This window comes from Rhinolophus hipposideros, assembly GCF_964194185.1.
Source record: "Rhinolophus hipposideros genome assembly, chromosome: 19".
NCBI lineage: Eukaryota > Metazoa > Chordata > Mammalia > Chiroptera > Rhinolophidae > Rhinolophus > Rhinolophus hipposideros.
This window is the reverse complement of record NC_138065.1, coordinates 2,653,727-2,679,543: the sequence shown is the minus strand read 5'-3', so window position 1 is coordinate 2,679,543 and position 25,817 is coordinate 2,653,727. Positions and strand designations below refer to the sequence as shown.

The following is a 25,817-nucleotide window of genomic DNA, read 5'->3' as shown; positions in this document are numbered from 1 at the left end:
TTGGAGGGACTGGTTCTTTATTTTAAAAAGACACATGTCAATTCTCAGTATCAAAACAGTTGCACTATTGGTTTTTCTTTCTCCCATCGGCCCCCAAAGAGACCACACCAAAGGAGAGTACATTTTAAGCCAATAAGCTGCAGAAGGCGCACCTACCAGACTTTACCAAAACCTCACCAAAAAGGGGTGCTGGGTAGGGAAACAAACTTTTAAAGATCAGCATACGGCCAGACCACAGACTATGCAGAGCTCGCACAGCCAGATGGGGTGGCCAGTGTGCTCCAACCCCATAGAAGCAAAGTTTCAAAATAATATAAAATTTAAAAAGTTTTGTACATAAGCTATTCAAGATTTCTCCAGCACTATCTGATACAAAGCACGAATGAGATGGCACTTTTAGAGACAGCAGCTTCAGACCCAGAAAAGGGTAATGAGATGAGTTTCATATGGCTAAATCAGTGGCAAAAAAACATAATTTTTGTTTTCCTTCTTTCAAGGAGGCAGTAGAGTACATAACTGGTCATCCTCAATATAAGGGGCACATGATCCATTCTGAGAGCTGTTGAAAAGGGAAGGGAGAAATGGACAAGGATTTGGTCCCAGGCAGAGATCACACCGTTTTGTTTGGTCACTTCTGATGAAAAAAAAAATAAAAAAAAAAGCCCCAAAACACCTTAAAGCTGAAAACCTGAACATCACTTTTGTTTTGCTAACTCCTGGAATCACCCTTCTGGTTTGGCTGGTACTCTGTACAAAGCAATGAGGTACCTCATTGTAGAGTTTTTCTCTGGGTTCTATTTGGCTCCCCACAAGGCAGGCTCACACTTCTTTTCCTCTCTATGGAGAAGACAGTATGCATTACGTTGAAAAATTACCTTCTAAAAGTGAGACCGATGCTTCAGAACTGTGGAATTATTTGGAATGTTTTACAAATGGTGGCTATGTCAACAACAAAAAAGGTAATTATAAAACGTGTATATCACAACATGCTTTTAAAGACACTTTGCATTGTGCTCACATTCCCTTCCATGTTGTTCCCAAAGGTACTCGGCCTCTAGCCCAATTGGAATCTCTGGGGAGAGGCAGAGACAGTTTGGCGAAAAAGACACAGGGGTAGGGTGGGAGGCAGCGACAGGACAAAGCAGCCTTCCAGTTAAAGATCAGCCCTCAGTTTAAAGGTCAGCTTCGGGCAGGCTGGCCTCAGGTGGAGTCGGGGTCAGAGGGAGGAGCAGCGGCAGGGCGGGATGGGGGCGCTCTACATCTCATTCAGGTCAAGCAGAGTCTGGTCCAGCATCCGTTGTGTACAGAGGTGTTCCTCTTTGGTGCATTTCAGTTTATCTAATGGGGGTAAAGAAGAAACATTACAAAACCCAGAAGTTAGCTCAAGGTCTACCCACTCTGAGAACTGCAGGAAAGCTGCCTTCTCACCCACAGAAGTGAGCTATTGCAGCATTTGGTTTGCAGGGCCTCCAGCCTGCCTACTGAAGTTGCAGGTGCTGCTGCACTTCTGGGGGAGTTGGGGGCCTTATCAGTCCTTTCTTCTCCCTCCCTCACCCAACCAAGCCTTTCAGCTTCCAGTGCCTGAAGGAGGCGCTCTGCTCTTAAGCATCAGACATCCATCCACTCTTCTAGGCTTGGCCCAGAGAACACACCTACGTGGGGTTTGACTATTGAGAACAGGGGTGAGTGTCTTTCTACCGGTAGACACATCAGATCTCAACCTGAAAGTACAGGAGGAGCCTCGTGTGCTACAGGCTTTCCCCAAAAAGTAGAGCAAAGGAACTAGTGGGATAAATCTATGACCCCCGCCCCCGCCCGTTACGTCAAAGCATCTCTAAAAAAAAACAAAGCCAAGAATACAACCAAACACATACATGTAAGCAAAACCTTAACTGAGATTTTTGCAGTTATTGTCCAGTCTAGCCAGTTACTTACAATTAAACATAAAACCAGGAAAAAGCAGCAAGAGGGAAAATGCCAGGAAGAAAATGAGCAGCTGAATATCAGAATTTAATCCACCCAGCAAGCAAACCACTGCTCTAGGGAGGTGGGGAAAATACTCAAATCTTCAACTCGGAAGTGATAGCACACAGACCTTTTCCTTCCCTTCCCTTTCGTGCACCCAGTCAGAGGGCCCATCGCTGGGCCTGCAGATGAAGCAGTTACAACAGCTTGTCAAGTCAGTCATTTTATTGTTAGAAAACATCCATGCGAAGGAGCATATCCTACAGTCAGTGCACAAGAGCAGCAAGTAACAGAAAACACTCTCAGATTTTCTCACTATAACCTCAGGTCCCTCCCTTCATCACCCACAAAATCTCTTGAAAAACGATAGAAAAGCAGTAGTAACCTAACTCCCACTTTACGGTGCTCTTAGGAAGTCAATATTCTAACTGCCCCAATTGAAAAGCAATTTGCTTAGGGCGACTTAGTAACTTTTAAAAAGACAATCAGCTTTTTGCTGGGGTCCAGGTCAGTGGTGTGAGCAATAAGCTCGGTTTAATGGGCACCAGGGCTCCCTGTCAGTCACACAGATCATGCAGCGTTAGCTTCAGTTCATTAGAAAGCAGGCGGTTTCGCTCAAGTTGGCTGTAGAGACGCTCTGCAGCAGCAACAGGGAAGAGAGAAAACAAGAGAAGAGGAGAAAGAGGAGGAAAAAGAGAAAAAGGGAAGGTTAGTAGAGTACCAGATGAAAATTTTGAGAATTTCAGCTAGCTGGCATATGTAACATGCATCTATAAGGCAGAATGGATGCTAGGAGGATTCAGACAGAGGGCAGTTAAGAGTCAGTCAGTTGATGGAAAGACCAACAGAGGAACAAAATAAAAAAGTCATCTGACAAGTTGGAAGGACATTGTGAGGGAGAAAAAACGTCTCCCTCACAGCAGTTATCCCCTCAGTTGAGAAACTGAGACAAGTGAAACAGGGCAAAGGAAGGAATACAGTTGGCGTATAAGAAATATAATAATCGGGATTTGAAAGGAACCAAAGTGAACAGTTGAATGTTTTTCTGTAAAAGCGTTCAATACAGCATTATGAATGGTAGAGTGGGACAAACATCCCTACACCCACTCAATCCTACACTTTCTAATGCTTCTTGTTGTAGGTGACCCCAACTCTGTTAGGGTCAACAGTATGCCCAGCACCAGAGATGAATTACTGGTAAGAGCCAATCAAGACCAGCCTATTATTTTTCCAGCCTCCCTTGAAGCTAGAGTGATCACGTGATCCAGTTCTGCCCAATGAGATATAGGGGCTAGCCTACTGGGGGCTTCTGGAAAAACTTTAGCCTTCCTTCTTGCCTTGAACATGGATGTGATGATTAGAGGTACATATTTCAACCTTAAGAGAAAAAGCCAAAAGAATCACAGAAAATCCAGCTATATCAGGCCACACTTGCTCAAGTCTAGACTTTTTGTTATGTAAGAAAAGTAAACCCTGTATTTATTTTAGCTACTGTTAAGCCATTTCTTACAACCAAAATATTCCTGATACAGGTAGTTAAGTGCTCAATGCCCTTGGCTTTGTCTAAGATTTTCTACTTGGAGCACACCCTAAAGGGGGAGTATGGAGAATCCAAATCCATCTGACTAGCACATGGGTAATGGAAATTTGGGGATAGGGAGGCTAAACTCCTTTCTAGTCTACCCCTAGTTCTACTGTATAAGCCTCTGAAGTTCACAAACAAGTTTCTTCCTATGTTTTACAGTCTGTTTCGAATTGGTCTCATGACTTCAATATGAAAATGATACTTTTCTGTCTTAAAATCAATTGCATCTGACTGTAGGCATTGCTCAGGCACCTCGCCTTCTGGGCTGAGGTTTTTTCCCCCAGTTCCACCCAGAAGCAGGGGCCAGTATGGTCCCAATAATACTTGCCACTTTATGTATACTATCAAAACGAAGCACATATGGATAAAAATATCCTGGGAGGGAATACCCAAAAGTAAGAGTCATATTAAGGGATAAAAATTAGAGTGAACTTTTAAAAAATTGCACTGCCTATTAAACCAGTGGTCCTCCATCCAAATGATATTGCCCCTCCTCTCGCCCCAGAGGGGAATTTGGAAACGTGTGGAGGCAGGTTTTACTCGTCACAATAATTAGAGGGCCCTACAGATATTTACTAGGCAGGTGACAGCAATTAAGTAGGATTGTTTTGTACACCCCAGAATTACCCTGGACTACGTAACAAAAGTCTACCACTGATTGAGAAATACTGTACTAGTCCATAAGATTCCTAAGGCCTGGGAATGGAACTGACAAATAGCAGAGGTTCAAATCTGTGCTGCGTTTCTTAAACTTTCTGATGTCATGTTACCCATAGAGTCCACGTGCAGCCTGATGCCTCTGGAGCACCCACATCTAAGTTAGTGTGATTCCCACTACTGTCTTGGAAAGGAGGTGAAATCAGAATCTTACATCTCCAAACAGCCTCATCAATGAGGGTTTTGTTCCATTTAGGGAAGAAAGAAAGAGACAGAGAAGTGGGAGCATTTCATTGCCTCAAAAATCCCAGAATGCAGTTCCCTAAGAATTGTATGATATCGGAAAGAAACGTGGTTGTTCTCTCACCTTGAACTTAGTAAGTAAAGTTTCTAACTGCTATCTTTAGTGACTAAAATATCAGGATCAGATACCAGCTCATTAAAGCTCTTGGTTCCCTGATAACAGCAAACCAAAAAAAAAGGGAATCCAAAGAATCTGTTGGCTCTGATGTTCCTTTTAGCCATGTCTCCTGCCTAATTAATTAGAGAACAACTCATGGAACAATTGCTTAGGCTTCATTGGTCTGAATCAGGTCAATTTCATTCTGTAACAGGAAAAGGGGGAGGGCCTCAGAGTAAAGGGAAGTATATTAGCTTTAAAGCCTCAAAGAATTAGGGAGAATGAACAGATTTTGCTTTTTATTTCTTTATTTACTTTCCCCCAGTGTTCAAGCTGGGGAGTATTCAACCCATACCAAGTAAAAGAGATTGGGTGGGCCTAAGATAAGGCTGCCCAAAGCAACAGGTCAGTTCCACCCATGGTAACTTGGGTTCCAGCCACGTTTGTTTTTCATTCCAACAACATTAATGAGGAAGTGAAAAATAGATCCATCGGTTTGTGGTTCTTTCTTAGAAATTAAGAAAAGGGGCAAATGTTAAGAGGTCAAGCATTTTACTGAGACTACCAATGATACTCGACCCCATCCCCAAAGCTAGTCCAGGTTCAAGCATCACAGGACAGCTTGTGCAGGGGTAGAGGGTACATTGAATTGTAAGAGTGAATTTAGTATGACATGGTATATCCGATTTCACTCAGCTCCCCTGGCTTGCTGGTCTCTACCGTTGCTCACACCAGTCATGCCCATGGGGAAAGACAGACAGGAGCTACCAGAAGTATTTAACATTTTTCTCCTCCATTCTCTCTTCTTTCCTTTCTAAGAAGCCTTTCTCTGTCAACTCCTTCTGCCCAAATCCTGAAACATCCAGGCCCGTACTATTCAATACAATAGCCACTGGTCACACGTGGCTTGTAAAATTTAGATGCACTAAAAGTAACAGGGTAATTCTAGCCCCGCGGTAATACCAGCCTCATTCTGGGTGCTCAACAGCCAGATGTGGCCAGTAGCCACTGTGCTGGACGTCACTGCCCTACATTCTGCTAGACAGATAGTTCTAGGCTGTACTTCTTGCCTTTTATTCCTTGCCACCAATTCACTCTTCAGCTCCTTGAAATTTGCCTCCTCTCCTTGATCTTAATGCTCAAAATGTCCCCTCAAATTAATAAAATGTCAATGACAATGTCCCGTCTTCACTCTGCTTCCTTCTCAACCTGTCGAAGTTGAGAACCGCTGGAAATTATCCAGCCCTTACGTTCATTTAGTTTCAAAGCCACTCATTCTTCTGCTCCTCCAACCAGTTCCATTTGGCTTCGCCCTCCACAGATTTTCCTTTGCTTAATTCTTTTTACATTTGAAATTGTCTTTCAGGGTTCTGATATACTCCCATGGCCTAAACTGCCTGTTACCCTATGGCTCCCAAAATCTGACAGCAACCTCTCTGCCTCCAGCTCTAGGATTGTTTCAGCTAGATACCTGCCAGTTTTTCAGACCTATATTCTTTTATACCTTCCTGTCTCCCCAGACTAGGATCACATGACCCCACTAACATCTTTAATATCCTTTTCCTGGGCTCCACATCAGTCCTCCTCACATGTGGGGTTCGCGGGGGGTCAGGGGGAGACGGCTTCAAAACACCATCTTCAATGCCATCTCTCTTCCACCATAGTTCAGATTACCACCCCTGGGAAAACTGCAATCAACTAACCCAGCATTTCCCAAAGTGTGGCCCAGTCACTGCCAGTGGAAGGTGAGAAGATTTCAAGCAGTATACATTTGTGAACTTGAGAGCACATCAAACTTTTGATTTCAAATTACAATTGTGTAGAGTAAGAACAAAACAAATTTGAAAACGAGTAAATTTGAAGGAAACAAGAATGGAGACAGCATGTCAATATGGCAAAAGCCCCCAAGTGGTATGCAAATGACTGAAATTTGGGAATCACGGACTCAATGGGTCACTTTGTTAATCTGCTCCCCTTTCAATATATTCTTGACTCAGCTGCCAAATTAACTCTTCTCATATGCTACTCGGCCCAGGACGTATCCGTGGCCTAAATCTCCAGTGGCATCCCCGTCACCTACAAAACAAAGGCTCCCAGCCTGCTCTCAGTACACGTCTGTCCCCTAGTCCACCTAAAGCTACCTTTACAGCTACTGTGCCCTTCCCATCTCTCTCTGTGCTGCTATTCTTTTGCTTCTTTTTGACCAAAATGCTCAATATGCACTATACCGCAACTATACCTGTGCTTGTCAAAAATCCAATCTTTTGGAACCCAAAAAGAATGAAGAGGCGAGTTTCAGCATGTTTATTAAGCACCTATTACGTGCCTCCTACCGTGACTCTTTCCTGATCATCTCCACCGTAATCAATCTCCTTCCCGCTCCGAGTGCCCTCAACACTTTACTTATTATTTGTGGCACCTCATCACACGTCCTCTGTAACTTTATACGTATATATGTTCTCTCCGATGAGATTCTGAGCAACCTCAGAGTAGGGATGGTGTCCCCATCTTTGATTACTTCTGTCATCTCAGAGGCTGTGAGGCAGGAAGAAATATTACGGACAGAAATAAACCTGAATTCAGCGAGACCTAAAGTTTTAGATTAGGGAAAACCTCTCCACCTGCCTGTGGTTTAAAATTATAAACATACACTCAAGTGAGAAACGGGAGTACTTAGGTAGGTAAGTACAGCTGACACCTACACCATCTCTGCTGCGTAAACTGGAATAGGAGTTTCCAAAATGCTGATATGTAATTCCATAATATAAACCAGGAACCATTTTATTGGCAGAAATGTGTATTAATGCATGTACTAAATCAGTTCCACCTGGTGCACATTTGAATAGGCATGCTTGCTTTCATTTTTCCAACAATCGTTTATCACTTAATACCCCACTAGCACATACCAGGAGGGAAATGATAATAAGCCTCAAATGTGTGAGAAAGGTTCCAAGAAAACATGAAATTTTACTGTGATTTGGGGTATGTACTTTTCTGTGACTTGGGATGCTATGAGTCCGTTTCAGTGGTAATGTACTCGGGTCCACAGGGTGTCCTGAGGACGCCCCATCTGAACCCCTGGTAAGAGGGTACAGAAGGTGTACTGGTAGGCCCTTCACTGGTCTGTCAATCCTACTGTCTCACAGGAGAACCTGAAGAGAGGATGGGGCCATTCCAGGCAGGACAACTCAAGAACCTGGAAATAAAGGACTCGGAAGCTCTCCTTCAGCGGGAGAGTAGGAGGGTTGACGCCCCCATTCAAAGGAACCGGAACTAATCCACCACCCTGAGACTCCGAGCAGTTAAGTTTAAATGTCAAGAAAAAAACCAGACACACACAAAAGTGGCTTTGATTATGTAAGTCAGAGGAGGGAGAGCCTACGATAGCTGTTCCCCACGCCACACCCCCAAGGCTCCTTCTTAGGGACAAGCAGCAGCTTTGTCAATGACACAAATGCCGGGTGGCATGAGGCTTCCAGCAGCTTAACATTTTAATTTGGGGTGGGGGTGGAAGAGAACACATAAGTTACTTTGTGGCCCCCCCCACTCATCCTAATGCTTTGGGGACCAGCCAGGCTGACCCAAATGGAATCCAGAGCGAGTGTGGGGCGTTGGGGTCCCCGAGGAAAGGGACAGATCCAGGACAGAGCAGAAACGCTGGGAAGTTATCTGTATGAAAAAGTAAGGAGACTCTAGGTGAGAAGGGCCGGCACCAATCTACACAGCAACTTGGAAGAGAGGAAGAGGAGCAAACGGAAGAGCTGGCAGTAGGAATGATAAAAAAGAGCCAGACCGCACCGTCTAATCACTGGCTTTTTTTCAGGGTTAGTGGGAAAGATACAGAGGCAGATTAGCACCAGGATCAGGGGTGCACAGCAAACAGGCCAAGTCTCCAACTCTTTTGGGTGCTTTTTACTACCTGGCTTGCTCTGGGGTTGAAATTTGGGCATCAAATTGAATTCGTAAGTGACTTTGATATTTCCAATCATGGGTGTTTCCCTTGAACTTTAATATCAGGGCAGAAATCAAGCACACCCTGGAGGTCTGAGTTTTGTTATGGAATGTTAGGGCCCAAGACACTGATCCTCTGGGCCCTACTTCCTCTGTTGTACGACATGATTTTGCCTTTGGCAATATCCCTTCTGAGAAGACTAAATTTGAGAAACAAAGAAAAATCAGAGTGTTGGAATGAAGGGACTAGGGATAAAAATTACATGTAGATCAGGTTTCTCCCACTGATCTAAGACTCACTGCCTTTCCAGCTTTTGCCAACAAGTAACCAGCACCAACATTTTAAAGAGAAGGGTAGAGGAGAACCTGGTGTCCAGACGGTCAACGCAAAGCACAGTAGGCAGTCTCTGCCCCCGCCACCCACAAGCCAACGTCCCAGCCCCGCTCTGCTGTCAGATAGTTACATAGAGGTCATGTCATTGAGGGCGTGGTCCAGCTCCTCGCTAATGGCCTTGTACTTCAGTTTCTGGGCATAGAGCTCATCTGGACGGGCACAGGAACCACAGGGAGGAACGAGGGGACAGAGTGGAAGGTATCAGAAGCAGATGAAGAGAGGGAATCATTAGAAATAGGGAAAGTGTGACCGTGGGTCTAATACCACGGTGAGGAGGGTCTCTACACTGGCAGCCATAACTGGCCACTTTCAGATCCCCTGTCCCCTGGACCACTGGGCTTCCTGCTCTTCTCATCAAAGGCTACAAGGGTTGAGGACCTGGGCAGAGTCATGACTGGAAATTCCTATAACCAAGGCACTCAGGAGACTACCACTGCCATCTAGTTAACCCAGTTTCTAGCAGTGATAATGATGAATTGAACAAAACTAGAAAATGGAAAGTACACATTACTACTCCCACAATTCACTAGCTACCAGGCGTGACCAGTATTCTTGGCCCCTCTGCTCTACAGGTTGCCCGCCCCCACTCCCCAAGTAAGACTACCCTGCTACCCAGAGTATACCAAAGGAGCATACTTCAGAGTTCTCCAAGTACATTTCCCCTGGATAGGGTGGAAGCAACTGCCAAATTGTGGGGAAGGGAAGTATTTAGAAAAGTCCTGGTGTCGCTCAGTTCTGAGGCATCTCTTGGAGAGGCGCCCCACAACCTGAGTGGTGAACGGGATTGCCAAACAGCCATGGGGTGGCACATGTTCTCGCAGCCTTCTGAAAGCACGACTAGCATCTCAACCCAAGGTCTCAAGATTTAAGCTCCTCAATTGGAAGTAAATGCAACCATTACCAGTGACCTCCCGCTGAGGGAAGGATGCAAATTCCAGAATATTAGGTAAACCCTTACTAAAGGAGAAGACTAAAATGCGAAAATCCAATTCTAGGGTTTGACCCACTTCAGCTACTTGGGGCAGAAGACAGGGCACAGGACGCAAGCCAAGTCACTACTGACAGCCTTTGGGGTCCAAGGAAAGAGGGGAATGGTCTCTACTTCTTCATTTTCATCCCTCTCCCAGGCTCCATACCTTCCAAATCATCAATTGTCTTTTCCAGCTTGGCTACCGACCTCTCAGCAAACTCTGCCCGGGTCTCTGCCTGCGGGACATAAGAAACCAGTCAGAATCAGAGACGAACAAGACAAATAGGAGAAGAATCTCTTTCTCCCACCTCCTGCTTCTACGCCTTTCAGAGCCACAGCCAGCCAGTCAAAGCCTCCATTAAGGCCTGTACACCTCTAAATGTCCGGGTCCCCCACTATTACCCCCTCAGCTCACCTCCTTGAGTTTATCGGTAAGAATCTTTATCTCTTCCTCATATTTGTCTTCTTTTTGAGAGTACTGTAAGAGAAGTATAATAAAAACGTCAGAGTAGAAATGGACTCACACAGACAGTACCTCCCCCCCGCCCATGTTTACTCTTCCTCTGAACATCCTCTTGCATTTATTTCATGTGCCAAAAGGTCCACGAGAAACAGCAAGGCCTGTTTCTGGACAACAGGTCCTTAAAACCCCCAAATCGTGTCCTTAGGGACCTGGATACCCCCATTATAAAGAGGGACCTCAGCTTTGAGCTCCATCAGACCAACTAAACGAGGCATTTTTCCTTGGTCCTGCTGAACCAGTAGCTATAGTGAACCCCCAAAGCCACATGGCTGAAATAGTCCCACATGATGACAAAGACACATCATCTGTGTCAACTGCTCAGTACATCTCGACCTGATACCACCTGTTGCCCCCATGTGTCTGCTAGAAACGCCGTCAGGACCCATGGGGACCGTACAGCATAGCACTCCACCTGAGGACAGTGAGACCCCAGGCCCGAGAGCCAGGAAGTCCCTTTCACTACAGCAATCCAAATGCACAGGGATGAGCATTCGCCCCAGAAGGCAGGCAGAGACAGACAGAGCCCACTTCTCAAGGATTCTGGGAGGACCGGGTTTCTCCAGCCTGTCCTTAAGGGCAGGGCGGGGCCAGCCCCTACCTTCTCCGCCTGAGCCTCAAGAGACTTGAGGTTGTTGGTGACATTCTTCAGCTCCTCCTCCAGCTCAGAACACTTACTGTGAATAGTTTACGTAACGCAGGATAGGAAAAGGGAAGAAGAGGAGAGAAAAAAAAAAGGAGAGAGAGACATGCAGACGTGAATTGAGCCTGTATGTAGAGAGAGCTGAAAGGTACATAGGGAAAAGAGAAGGCCCCGGGTGACCTGAGTCCGAAACCCTCCTCCCTCCGCCTCGGACTAGTCTGTCCGCAGCTGGACCCTGGGGGCTGGGACTCGACGTCTGTAGGCCAATGAAAGAGACACTTGAGAAAGATCACCAGAACAAGTAGTAACTGCTACCTGGGGTGCAGGTGGGAACGGCTGCCCAACCCAACCATCCTCCCAATTGCCCGGGGGAAGGAGAGACCCTGTGGAGAGGCAGGGAAGCAACTAGGAAAGAAGAGATGAGAGATGCCAAGAAGTGGAAAAAGAGTGGAGCATTCCATGAAGAGATGAGAAAGCATTCAAATCCACCAGTAGAGGGAAGGCAGCTGCGAAACAAAAACCAGACCACGCCACACACACAACCTCTCTGTGGGGTCGGCGGTTAGTACCTTTTCTTCAGCAGCACTCAGACACTTCAGGTTCTGGTCCATCAGTCTGATCTGCTCATCCATCTCTCGGCAACGGCTGTTAGTGAAAGTCACGGGGATCGCACAAGCCAGGGTGCGGGGAGGGAGAAAGGTCAAAAGGGAACACAGCAAGAAAACAAGCAGCAAAATGGGAAAAAAAAAATTTCAAAAAATGGGAAGAGAACACCACCATGGTCGTGATATGTGTGGGAGAGGAGAACGCGAGGGGAGCACAAATACATACGCCTCGGCACTAACTTTGTTATACAAGGCCCAGAGGTGGCAGCGGGGGGCAGTGCACACCTGCCCGTGCCCTAAGTTAAATTCCCCAGGAGACTGGCAGAGTGGGAAGAACAGAGAGATCTTAAGTCAGTACAACCACTTTAGTGCCTCAAAGACAAACAGAACCGGGGTGGAAGGACCAGTAGAGCCTTCCACTTCACCGTTCACCATTTCTTATTAGTCTGGATTTCCCCTCAACTTATAAAACCCTCCCTACAAGATAGAAGACAACCTCATTGGGCATCTGTCACCAGTCAGGAGTGTAAGAAAGCCCAAAGCCCTTCGGAGGGCTGAAAAAAAATCACTACAGGTGATGCCCGCTCTCCAGGCTCTGTTTAACAAGGTTGAAGGGATGCCAGCTCATTCGCATTAGTGCCCAAGCCAAAGGGGAAGGGACAGAATGTAGGGAAAGATTTGGGGAGCGCGATACTCACGACTCTGCCAGTTCAGCACGTTCCTCTGTGCGTTCCAAGTCTCCCTCAATAATCACCAGCTTACGAGCCACCTACGGGAGAAGATGCAGGGACAGGTGAGCGGAGCCAAGGAGCCATTTCCCTCTCAAGGATCTTTCCACGAGGCCGCTGTCACGATGAGAGGAACACACCCAAGGTGCCTTACCTCTTCATACTTCCTATCTGCCTCTTCTGCAATGTGCTTAGCTTCTTTGAGTTGGATTTCCTGGAGTTCCATCTTTTCTTCATCTTTTAAAGCTCGGTTTTCAATAACCTTCATACCTCTGTCAGAAACAATAAGGACAAATGTGGCAGCAACACTTTGAGGAGTATGTCATCAGCTCCACTCCAGGGAACCCAGAACTGTACCTATAAAAGGCCGCTCATTCCCCTCTGCTTTCCACTCAAAAAGAATGCCCACAGTACCCCTCTTTGATTATTTCTTTTAAACTTTTGCTTGTAAAAATAATACACACTTGTTAAGAAATTGAATGTTTAAGCGTATAGTCTAAGGGCATAAAGCAAAGTCTCTCCACTTCTAGCCCTGCTTATCAGAGGTAATATACTTCACAATCCTTCCCGAAATGTAATCTATAGATAAAATGCACACACTCACACCCCCACTTCCCACCCCCTAAAGGAATCCTATGCACTGTTCTGCAGCTTCTTTCCCTCCCTCCCCTCGATTTCGACACCGCTGTCGTAGCACACGTAGCGGGACGAATTCCTCGCTGTGTTACCGTTCACCCAGCAGGGCATTTTGAATTCTGAAAAGCCTCGGTCCCAGGCACGCCGTTGCACACCTGTGATCTAGCTTAACTCACACCTGGCACGGAGTCAACTGCCTATTTTCAACAGACAAGTTGTGATTTGGTTCGAGGGCTGCGGTTCTCAACATGGGCACACATTCAAATTACCAGAGAACCTTCCAAGAAACAACGCCCAGGCCCCTCTCGCAGTGGATTTGGAACTGGCGTGAGACCCAGGCATCCTGCGGTTCCTCAACTCCCTTACGATCCCCACTCCTCACTCGCATGATTCTAACAGTGCAGCCCGGCTCAAGAGAGCTTCTGAAAGAAAACACTGGCTGCTGGGCTCTACCTCCCAAATTTCTGCTTCTTGGATCTTCGATGGGGGTAGGGGCTGAGACCTTGAATGCCGCCCAAGTTCCCAGGTACTGCCGGTCTGGGGTCTCACTGAGAACCACGGCTGCAGGGGGACTGGTCTCCCAAGTTTATGATGATTCCCTAAGTGGAAGCCTTCCTGATGGCCCGGTTTAAGGATCAGTCAGGAGGTCCATTGATAGAGAAACATCAATTACGAAAGGGTCACAGGATCCAGGACCCTTCCCCTATCTGTCTTCAAGTGGAGAAATGAGGCAAAACAGAAGGAAAGAAGACCCTGTCACACAGGTAACTGCTGAGAAAACCAGGTCTGTGAGGAAGTCTTGATCAGAGCCACTCTGGACTCCTCCCGCCATGCCCACTTCACCAGGCCCCTGTACACACCTCTCGCTCTCATCGGCAGCCTTCTCAGCTTCCTCCAGCTTTTGCAGGGCGGTGGCCAGGCGCTCCTGGGCGCGATCCAGCTCCTCTTCAACCAGCTGGATCCGACGGTTCAAGGACGCCACCTCCGCCTCAGCCTGCGTGGGAGGGAAAGGATGAAAAAAGAAAGCAGAGGCCCCGTGAAAAGGAGCAGGACCAACCATGACAGTAAGACGGAGGCTGGCTACCATGAAAGAGGCCCAAGTCTAGCAAACTGGCGATACACGCGCTTCCTCCCTTTTTCCATCAACCAACTCCCCTGTGTTCCATAGGAAGAGCGTTTGAAAACTCAGCTCCTTGCCCAGCCCAGTGTCAGTTAGCACCACCCCCTTTCTGGACCCAGTTCAAATTCCTGAATACACGAGTGTCAGAAAAGGTGACCGGGGAGGGACTCCTGCCCTGGGCTCTGGCTTAGAGGTGTGTCTCATTCTTCAGCTGCTTTCTTCTAAGTGTCTCATTAAGCGGGACGATAAATAAGAAGGTTTCTCAAAGAGGCAATCTTGGATTAGCCATTAATTGGCCGCCTAATTCAAGCTGTCAACCCTCCGATGACCCGACCCTCACACACCAGGACGACCAGCCAAGAGACTGTTTTCCAGACGAGGCTTCAAGACCAGAGAGCCAAAGACTGGTGCACTGAGATGCCCACCTCCATCGCTGCAACTGGCCCCCCACTCCCCCCACCTTGTAAAGCTGACAACAGGGAGCTCCTTCTGGCTAAAGTCACCTGCTTTGATGACATTACGAAAAGAACTGGGGACAGAAGAGAACGTCTTGTCCATGCCTCCCCATTTCTGAATTGTGACTCCTGTCTGTTCCTCTGTCCCCACATTAGCCTCACCCTCCAGTACAGCTTAGGACAACCCTCTCCCTGGTCTGCACCCCACAATCAAACACAGGCTAGAGTCCAAGTAATCCCACGCCTTAATGGAATAAGAAACAAGGAAAGGAAGCGGCCGCGTGGGGAGGAATTCTACACGTAGAAGCGCCTCCCTCCTATGACAGCCTTTCCGCTCCCCACACCTTCACTGGTGGCAAGTCCGCCGACTGCCACCATAGAAGAATTTAATCTGCCTGCACGCTCCCCAGTTCAGATGCTTATCCAAGTGCTTGGTAAACACGATCTCTCTCCTCCAGTCCAGATTGTGCCTGAATTCTATTACCCTGATTTCCCCTTGGCAGTCAGGGCCGGGGGCAGCTATAGAAATAATCTGGGCCACTAGCCCCTATGGGGAGGGGGATAGCCCATTAGAATCAGGTTATCTGGCACAAAAATATCCAAATACAAACATGGGAGGTTCAAAGGACTGCGTGTGCGTGTGTGTGGCGGGGGGAGCTATAACCACCGGCCTACAGGAAAATAAAATCAAGATATCCATACAAGCTGAAATCACTACGAAACCATTTGTGTCTCTATACTATTTTAAAATACCACCAAGACAAGTATTCTCTGGCCCTGTCTGTTCCAGGAAAACAGACGTCTGTCCCCAGGACAACACACACTTCACCCCACAAATTCAAAACCTCAAGATCACAAGAGCAAGCCAGGCTATCAGGCAAGAACTATGAGACACTGCCAATGTGCTTTGTCTTACCCTCCCCTTCAGATGCCTAGAACTTAAAAAAAGAGAAAGAGAGAGAGAATGGAACCAGATTTGGAGGAAGCTCATGAAATCTCAGTTCCCTTCCAGCTCACCAGTTAAGTTACCCAAATGGAGTAGAAGATAACAGGCTACGGGGGTGGGGGGGGTGATGTTTCCATGGCAACAAGCTGGCCCAGGCGGTTTCTCCCACAAATCAGCATTTACAATAGAATTCTTCGCAAGGCTGAAAAGGGAGGAGGAGAAAGCACATCTTGATGCCCTCACAAGAGCACGCACACATTAAACTAGCCTGTATCAAAAGCAGAACCCAAGAGGGGAGTCCCAGCAAAAGCCTCGAGACCCTGTGGGGTGGGGGGTAGTGCCGGTCTCTTTTTTAACTCCTCCCACGTTGTCAAGTTCTCTTTACAATGAAACAAAAGTTTTGCAGAACCAAGATTTGTTGCGGAAGGTTAAAGGGATAAGGAAGACACCCGACTTTTCCTTCTAGCCAGAACCTACGCAAATGGCCTGTGAACCAGTGGTGCCAAGACATTGAGTGGGGCCAACTTCTGCAAACCAGAAAGGGAAACACTAAGCTTTCAGCGATTCTAATCGTCCTAGATTTAGCATGCCCAGATGTGGTTTTGATCTTTCTGCCCACCCACCTCTGTCCAGCCTGGAGGATACACCCTAAAGTCCTTCCTTCCTTCAGGTAATGATACGATTCTTCCCTGCTCAAGAAGCCAAGATCCCAAGTGCAGGGGAAACAGCAGCAATTCGGTCGCATGAGAAGATGGCTGGCAACGGCTTCAGCTGGGAAATGAGTTGGGTTTTATAAAATACTACCATCCTCCATGTTGTGGAGGTTCCCCAAGCCCACCACACCCCTCAAGGCAAGAAACTGACAGGGCACTGGTACTGGGGGCAGATCAGGGCCAAGGACAGAAGGGGATTAGCCTAAACCTGGCATACTGCCACCCTGGGGTTTCTCGTTTTAGACAAAAGCCACAGATGAAATTCAAAGGAAATGAGTAATGGAAGTTAGGCTTGAGCCCTGTGGGTGAAGGACTGCTCCATTTCACCATGTTCACAAACGTATCTACCCAGCAAGATACTGTGCCCTTGGGGACTTTAAATTTCAAGAGGGGGAGGCCAGCTGGAAGGAAGCAGAGCTATCAGCCCCAGAGTAAACAAAGGTGGAGTCTAAGCTTAGGCACCGGGAGCAAAGGGCCATTTGCCTCTCCCTTAGGTGTGTGTTCCAGTGTGAAGGCAAAGAAAGGTAATCAGCAGGAAAGCAAATCTAAACCAATGGAAAAGTGATAAAGCCTGCTGCTTAGTCCTCCAGACCCCACATATAGGAGAGAGCCACACAATGGTCAGACAGTCTAACCCCCTCCAGAGACTAGGAATATGAGAATAGGTTCGAAACCCACTCACTCCCTCAGTAGTGTTCCTTTAGACCAGAAAAAGAAGAGACAAATACCAGGGAAAGAGAAGTAATAGGAGAGACGGTAAGGTAAACTATACACTCACAAGTGGTTAAAATGTAAATTTTATGTGATGTATATTTTCACCACCACCATTATTACATCAAAAAAAAAAAAAAAAGGAAAAGACTGCATTTAAATATTATGTTGCTGGCTGTTTAAATTTAGCAAGACGTGCAAAGGAGATCCAAAATTGAAAGTGGAATTGACAAGGTGCTACCTTATAAAAGGTCAATCTCCCAGGCCAAAGCAGGAAAGAAAGATGGATCCCAGAACTCCAGTCTCAGCTCTGGATTCATTCAGCTTCCCAACCAGGGTTGGATGTTCACACAAAGCAACCAAAAAAATAATTAAGTGACAATCCCACTAATAGCATGCGATACCATCAGGGAGTGCTGAGTGCCAGAGGGTGGAGCCTGCAAAACCCACATTCCAGAGGTCCTAAGAGGGTAACAGGTAGCCCAAACACCCCCCCTTCCCAGGGAGGGGTTCAAAGTTCACTATAGCAGAAAGTCAAAAGATTAGGTTCCCTCAAGCTGGAGAGTAGAAGATACTAGTTTCATCAATATTTAACCATCACCCTACTTCCCCATCTGAGGACTTCCTCACTAGACCACAGAGCACTAAACAAAGATGACAAGCTCTGAATGACAGAGGAGTAGCTTAAGAAACTGAAGTTGCTCTCTCTGCTGCCTATCATTCCAGAGTCACCAAGGGTGGAAAAAAAGGAACCAGATTTTTCTGCCAGGGCAAATACCAAACCCTGGGAGTCGGGGAACACACACGACATCAATCCATCCTAGAACCATTCTAGGATCCCACACTTAGATGTTGAGCCTAAGCCTCTGCAGCTCCACACCCAGTCCCTTCAGCCATCCTCTCTCTTCCCCTTTAAAGGGATCTGGTCACCAGAACAAAGGAGGAGAGAAAGTGTCACTAGTCAGTCACCCAGCCAGTCCATCTCACTTGAATTGACAATCAGAAGTTACTGGCATAATGAACAGAGGAAACGTCCACCGAGGAAAAGGTGACTGAGGCAGACAAGCTCCCAGCATTGCCAAGCCCAGTTATGAAAAGAAATTAACATTTTTACAATGTTTAAGTATTAACCTGGAAGGCAGCTGCCCCCCCCCACCTTTCCCCCTCCCAAAACATTAATTCTCAGCCACTCCCCAGAGGCGCAGCCAAAAAGGAAGAAAAAAACTTACCAAGGGAAAGAACAGGGAATACCAACAAACCACAAGAGTTCTTTTCATTAGATCTTCACATTTTAGGAGCAGTTACTTTCTTCTCCAGCCTCCAAAACCAAAAAGCCTCAACTCAGGAGATCAGTTCCACCCACGAGTCTGTACCCCAGACCTTGGAAAATCTTACGGCTCACTGAAACGCCTCTCCACCACTTCTAAACAGAAAGTGGTTTCAAGAATCACCATTCATTCCATCAACATTTTATGGTCCAACTTTCCGTTGAACAAACATTTACTGAGCTTAAAAAAAAAAAAAAAAGACACTGGTGGATAATTGGGAAAGTAAGCAGAATAAGATCACTGGAGCCCCCTGGGAACGCATTCTGTCTGCATCAACCACAATGCGGCTGCTCAATCAGAAACCTTGGCAGAAACTGGCACTCCATCCGACTCTCTGCCACACACACACTCCCTTATCAGCTCCGCTTGGAAGAAGTGTCCTTAACCGGTTCAGCTTGCGCTGATCAATCACAGTTCAGCAATAAAGGCCTGAATGTGGCAGAAATGCCTGCCTTCCAGGTCCCCCTGGGTAGGGTCAGACATTTTGCTGGGCTCCTGCATGTGCACTAACGAAGGGAGGAGTGAAGTACCATCTCCCCTCTCGCTTCATCTCCACTGAGACAGTGGGGTTTAGCAGTTGCAAGGGTTCCCCACAAGAGGAAGGGGCCCCAGGCCGGAGGGTGGGAGGCGGTGCTGTGGCCTCAACCCCTCCAGGGAGGGCACCGCGCTTCCTCTCGGCGACTGCTGCCTCATTTCCTGAGCAGGAGGAGGGAGCGGAAAAGCTGCGAGCAGGCCGAGCCGGGGGCTTTCCGGCGGCACCCACCCTAAGCCCCACCCATTCACAGTGGGTCCGGCCCGGTTCCTCCCAGGTCAGAGAAGCACCCACCTCCTCCTACCCCTGGGGCCGGAAACCTCAAACGAAAGCAGCTCCCCCCGCTTCACGGGGCAGTGGGGGAGGAAGAGGCGGCCGAGCCCCTCCCCCCGGCCGCGCCCGGCTCCGCAGCACCGAATGAATGAGCAGGAAGAGGAGGAGGAGGGCCGCTCCCCAGGCCCCCGGAGGCTCCACTCCCTCGGAGGGCAGGCCGGCTCGCCCCAGCCCCTGTGGCCCCTCGCCCGCGGGACGTCCAACTGCGGCCAAGCCCCACCCATCCTCTGGGCTCCCTTCAGCTCCGAGCCTACCGGCCCCTGCGGGCTGTGCTCCACCGCAAAGAAAGGGAGCCGGTTCCGGGTCCCAGCTGCCCCAGCCCCTGCCCCTCTCGCACGCGCCTCGCCGCTCCGTACCTGCTCCCGAGCCCGCCTTTCTCCCTCCACTTCCCGCTGCAGCCGCTCGGCCCTCTCCTCCGCGTCATCCGCCTGCTGCTGCAGAACCTGGATCTTGCGCTTCACCGCCTCGATGGTGGTGATCCCGGCCATGGTGCCCACCCAGCTCCCGCTCGCGCTCGGCTTCCTGCCTCCTCCGCTCGGCGTTGCAGCCGCTTCTCACCCTACTTCCGCCTGCTCCGCCCTGAAATACCGGAACTGACCCTCCCTCCCGGATGTGACGTCACCGCCGCGGCACCTCCCACCGCCAGGCAGGCGGGAAGGCCGGCCACTGGAGGGAGCCCCGGCGGGCAGCGAGGGGCGGGGCCTGCCCGTCGCCCGGGGCGACGGCTTTCCGCCTGTCCCTCGGGTCAGTAAAGGGGGGCGGGGCTGGGAAGAGGGCGGGCTACTATGGTAACCGGAGGGCGCGTGGTGGTCCAGCCTCTCCTACCCCGCAGGCTGCCCTTGATGGTTGGCTACCAGGGCGCTGCCCTGACACTCCCGCCTTGGCCCTTCACTCCCCCAGGGCTGACCCGCCACCGCCTACCCGCTAGGGCATCCTGCATCCCCCGAAATGTAAATATCTTACAAGCCTCTGCTTCCATCCATTCCACACAGGCTGCAAAACCAGGTGCTGCGAAGAAAAAGCCTACACTTTCTGGGCCCCGCCTTCAACAGAGCCCCACTCTGCAACCTCCTTTCCAAGTCCGCTCAGGTAGACTCTCTCCCATCTCAAAGTCAATGAAGGGAAGTATGGGGGTGGAAGACATGGGCTGATTGGCAACATTCTCATTCTATTTGGTATCAGTTATGAACCTAAGTGGAAAGGAAGAGCAGGGTTCTGAGCCTAAGTCAACTCGACCCCGGTGGACCAAGAATTTGTCCAACTCGCTTTGGAGAAGGCTGGTCAGACAGCCTAGGGAAGCAGAAATGAGACTGTCATGTGGGTGCTGGTCAGCAGGGGGCACTATTGGACCTCCCTTTGCCCTAGGTGCTGAAGCAGACCTCGTCTCAGACAAACCGACGGAGTGTTGAGAGCGCCACTGCATCCCTGAGGCTGGTAGATGGGAACAGATAATCTTATTATTCCCGGGTGGATTGACTCCTGAGAGCTTAAAAGCATGATGGGTGGGCGGAATAGGGCCCAGTGCTATTGTTTTCCTGGAAACCAACAATACAACAACAAATTGACAGGTGTATCTGTCCGTCCCTCCTCTCCCCATCCCCCTTACTTAAAAAACGTGCAGTAACTCTCTGCCCTAACCATTGCATTCCTCTTTTCCCTTCCTTTACCCTAATCAGCTTCTGATTTCATCTTGTATTGAAAGGACCTTCGACGTGGTTGCACAACAGTGCGCGTCTTTTTACTGCCGCTGAACTGTACACTTTAAAATAATTTAAATGGTCAAGTTTATGGTATGTATATTTTTCCACAATTAAAAAAAAAAAAAGGACCTCAACAAATTCAGGGAGGAAAAAAACGAAGTTTGGACTAACCTTGCCGTAACCTTGGCCATTTTTGTTCAAGGAGTCCTAGCCAATCCTAGGCTTTCCAGCAAGGCTTCTCATAACCAGAACTCCCTGTGTAAACATGTGGTTATTGACTCCCCCGTCTCTTCCCGTTAAATCCACATCAAAGTAATATGCTGTCTTTACCTGTTTATTAATCTCAAGAGCACAATCTGAGCTGTGACACCCTCCCCCTAAAGATACATATACTGCATTGCTGTTGACTTTGACCCTTCCTCTCTACTTTCAACTTTGTTGCCTCCTCCTTATTCAGTGCTTTCCCCAATTCCTGTAAACACCTCACTTTCTTTCTTTGACCCTATGAGGCAGGAGTCAGCAAATTTTTCTGTAAAGATCCAGATAGTAAATATTTCTGGCATTGCGGGGGCCATAGGGTGTGGAGAATATTCCCTTGTAGGGAGAGAGTAGACAATATGGTGAATGAGAATGAGTGAAAACGAATGAGTGAAAATGGTGAATATGAATGAGATGCAGTCTTCCAATAAAACTCCACAAGTTCAGGCTGGGCGGGATTTACCCCACAGGCGGTCGTTTGCTGACCCCCACCTTGAGATAAGAAACCTTGCTTCTTGCTCCCACCAGGCCTAACAGATTTGTGCCTCCTGCCCTCAACATTCCTCTCCTGTTTCTTGTTCTACACATCTCTGAGGGTACTTACTTGTTGGTAAAGCTAACAAAGGTCCGAGAAGTTGAATGGCTTTTTTTTTTTAACCCACACTTTACATATTTAAATAGTTTTTGGTGGATTCCTATATAAACATGAGAAGTTTCTTTTAGGTGAATATATATATTTATATATATATATATATACATATATAAAACATATATATATATAAAACATATATACACACATATATACATACATATATGTATATATATGTATATATACATGAAACATATATAGATATGTTCCCTTAAGATATACTATATATAAATGAACATACGGAGTAAATCTAGGTGGGGGTTGACGTGTGTGTGTATGTGTGTAAAACAGCTTAGGACAGACAGGAATTCATCCCCAGGAAATTCCTGTACCTTTCCAACTTTTGTATATTGTCTAGAGCCTCTATGTCTAAGATCTCTCTCTTCTAAGATCTCAGGTTAGACTTGTTTGTTCTCTTCTTTGTTCCTGGAAACACCTCCTCAAGCCCATATATGAGCTGTTTCAGCCTAAGGACTTTCCCAGAGATGTTACCCAATATCTCACAGAGCTGTTATTAACCTGACATTGTGCCAGTTAGCAGTAACAATCCCCAACCCTGTTTATTAGAACCGCAGAGATCTATCCGTCTATACCCAGGTTAGACCACTCCAGCAAGCTATCAGACACTGGCCCAAAGCCCTAGGGGGAACCTGTGTTTTATGCAGTTTTCCAAGAAGGGAGAATTTATCATTTGCAGTGGCCTGCACTTTCGAAAGCTATGACTATATACAATGCATATGAGCTGCTTTGTGTCCCTGACCTCTGGCACGAAACATTTAACAACTCTTACCACTTCCCCAGGCCACCGAAAGTGGTGCAACGCCAAAGAGATCAGAAACCTAAGAGCAGAGAGGCCAAATGTGAGGCTCCGGAGATGTTTGTGAATGGTCCACTCTGTCTCTCCAGTTGTTTTCCAAAGCCACAGGCGATTTGAAGAAACACACGGCCCTAATTTTTCTGTTAACTCAGTGCTGCCGATCGACCATTTCCATCAACAGCAGGACACGCTGTTGTGGCTGTGAAGGTTCCTATGGTACTTTTCTTCCAAAAAGCTTTCCTATGTCGTCTCTCATTTATCTTTGTGGGAAACTTCAAAGTTAAAGATGAAGGAAAGTAGGGGATTAGAGGATAAAATACAGTGAAAAAGAGAATTGATTTCATTTTCAAATGGGAAAATTCGGCCTAGAGAAGCTGAGTAATTTAGTCACGGTCACAGAGTAAGGTGTGGTTGGTGGTATATTCACCCTCTGAGATGACCCAACATCTAAGAGTCCTTCTTATTTCTGTCACAGTCTATCATCGTCTGTAGGTCTTCTCTGCTGCCCCATGGTAATGCTTCTAAGGTATCTCCATGGCATCAGGACAGGTATCCACATTGGTCAAGATAAATAAACCCATATAGGGTCAAGGTCAACATGACCTCCTCTGTCCCATTATGAAACCTGAGCTGGCTTTGCTGGGCAGTTGAGAGATGAGAGTTTCCCTATTAATACACACATCTATGTGCCAAGCCTTGGACACAAAAGCTAAGAATGTGGCATGGGGAGGAGGTGGGATAAGTGATAGCAGTCTGGCCTGAGTCCCTTTCCTTTGTCCAGGTCGTGGGAAAGATCCTGAAATTGCTGGGGGTAAGACAAAAACGAGACTTCTACTTGTCTTTAAGAAAGAAAGTATAAGCCATGACAAGGGTCTGCCAGCATGTGGTTATATGTAAACATGTATGTGTATATCTATGTCTGTGTTCTGTAAATCCACAAGTGTGTATGGGTCCAAGTGTGTTTGGAATTTAGCCATATTAACATGAAGATCTTATGTGTGTTGATGAAACCCCCCCCCCCCATCTCCCTAATACTCACATCAGCTGCCTTCTTCTCTGCCAGCTCCAGTTTCTCCTGGGCATCTTTCAAAGCTTCAGAATACTTGTCCAGTTCATCTTCTGTCCCTTTCAGCTTCTTCTGCATGGCTGCTAGCTCATCTTCCAGCTACAGGAAGCCCAAGAGTCACACACAAGACATGCATATACAACAGTGCAGGCTCAGACCCTGGGCTCTCGAGCCCTGACGGACCCCTGAGCCGAGCCTCTATCTTACCTTCCCCAGAAGGACACATTCTCTGTCCAGTCATTTCCAGCCAGCTGCTCCGGGAGTTATGCTATGGCCTTGGCCTGTCCCTGTGATCTCTGACCCTCAGATGATCAGGCCATGCTGGATTTTCATCTAAGACCCTGGGATGGTAAATATCTTAGGGCGTAGATGCCTAGGGCTCCATTTAAGGGAAGAGAGATGCTGCATGCCAGACCCCTACCTTTTCTTCTAGAAATCAAGGGTTCTCCCCAAACCTGATCTACTCCCACTGTGACACACTGTGGCTCAGGAGGGGCTGCTGCCTCCCGAGGTCACACAGGCTGTCTGAGGCAGGTACCCTAGTTGTCCTCTGCCTACCCAGCAAAGCTGGTGCAGAAGACACATCTCTCCCACCCAAAGGAACTGGCAGCAGTGGTCACTGCCTTTCCCATGAAGATTCTCTTCCATTGCCCAGTCTTGCTCCCCACAGGTGAGGGGGAGCAGTGCCAGGGCCCACCTGTTTACTTCTTTCCTCCGCCTGCTTCTGCTCAGCTTCAGCTTGCTCTGCCCTGTCCAGAGCATTCTCCTTGTCCAATTTCAGCATCTGCATCTTTTTCTTGATGGCCTCCATCGCGAGCAGTGGCCAAGGGTGAGCTCACCTGTGAACGCTGGAGAACTGGAGACTAGGGCAAGTGAGAAAGGAGGGGGTGCTGGGGAGTGACGAGGAGTCCCCCAGACTTGAGCCTTTATCTCTGCTCATGGTCCCACCTCTTGTTCCAAATATGGCCTTTCCGGCTGCCTCCACCCCATCATTGTTCTCCTGGGGGGACACAGGGTGAGACACTTTGATGGGCTGACATCACCAGCAGAGAAAACATGTGGGAACAGCTGAGGCTGATTTTAGACAATGGAAAGTAGGGGAGGGGAGAGGCTCCCCAATGACCCTGAAATTTTACACTCACTCCGGGCAGCTCTATGGGTGTTTTAAAAGAGCAGGGAGAGGGGCAGGGAGAACACTGAAACAGAAGAGGGTACTCGGGCGATTCTAGAAGGAGAGTTTTCACCCTGAGGGTCCGAGCTGCTCTTTGGCGGTTGCCTTACCCTCACCTGGGCAGTGTTGGATGCTCATCAGACTCCACTGCTTGAGTTTCACCTTTTGAGTCCTGGTATTCAGGGAGCTTGCGCAACGGTGAAGAGGGGAGGTCACTCATGATCCTTGACAATTCCCCCAGATCCCCAGATCAAATTACTGAGCTATTTTGAGAGTCTCTAATTGGCAAGGACACATCATTCCTCCCGCTTAAGAGCCACAGGGACGAAGCACAAGGGCGAGATTGGGATCTGGAAGACCAGCCCAGAGCTTCAAGTGGGGTGGGGGAGAGAATCAAGGCCGAGTCACTGTCATCCAGATAGGATCGTGCCCTCAGTTTCCCCACAGTGATCTGGAAATAGAACGTCGACTATCCACACCGACCAGGGTCTGTACTGCTCTCTACTCTTCTCCTCGCCCTCTGCTCCCTTCCTATTCTCTATCCTGACCCCCCCCCCATCCTAATCATCATTACCAGCTCTTCTCCCCAGCTTAGTTCCAGGCCTCGGGCATTCTTCTCCTTACAGTTTTGTTACGACAGGTGGCAGTTGATCCCAGTACACCAGCACCACACCATCTGAGAATATGCCAGGGGAGAGGGGGGCACTGTTCAAGGTGACCAGGGCTATCAGGGGAGAATATAAATGGCTCTAATTAGTCATTCTGTCAAGGATAGATGGGTAGTGTTAATACAAAGCTCCAGCAATGGGGTAACTGGGACACCCAGCAGGGCAGAGGGCAAAACCGGAGTTCACTCTTGCGAGCTTCCCGTCACTAGAGGCAGATAGATGATCAGCGAACTCCTGAAGGAAAGCAGACACCAAAGACCCCTACTGTGGGACTAGGGATGGAGAGATTCGCAGGG

The 25,817-nt window shown here is 48.1% G+C and overlaps 1 protein-coding gene and 1 long non-coding RNA gene across 21 annotated transcripts; one reads left to right on the top strand and one right to left on the bottom strand.

The window, feature by feature from the left end:
• TPM3 (tropomyosin 3) lies at positions 1–24,493 on the bottom strand (the record flags this gene model as incomplete). Of its 20 annotated transcripts, XM_081024940.1 has the most annotated exons (10): positions 1–1,338; positions 9,023–9,101; positions 10,089–10,158; positions 10,338–10,400; positions 11,044–11,119; positions 12,389–12,459; positions 12,573–12,690; positions 13,915–14,048; positions 23,656–23,781; positions 24,380–24,493. In XM_081024940.1, 10 exons carry the CDS (start codon positions 24,491–24,493, stop codon positions 1,335–1,337), a joined length of 855 nt encoding a protein of 284 aa, XP_080881066.1. In that variant the 3' UTR covers positions 1–1,334. The 20 variants fall into 20 exon arrangements, with proteins under 20 accessions (XP_080881066.1, XP_080881070.1, XP_080881068.1 ...); XM_081024944.1 differs by lacking the exons at positions 9,023–9,101; positions 11,044–11,119 and adding an exon at positions 11,655–11,730 and having other exon boundaries at positions 1–2,602; XM_081024942.1 differs by lacking the exons at positions 9,023–9,101; positions 11,044–11,119 and adding an exon at positions 11,655–11,730.
• Positions 19,829–20,657, top strand: LOC308487333. Its single transcript, XR_013991685.1, has 3 exons — positions 19,829–19,936; positions 20,185–20,281; positions 20,558–20,657. It is a non-coding gene; the product is annotated as an uncharacterized lncRNA (long non-coding RNA).
• Positions 24,494–25,817: the final 1,324 nt, after the last annotated feature.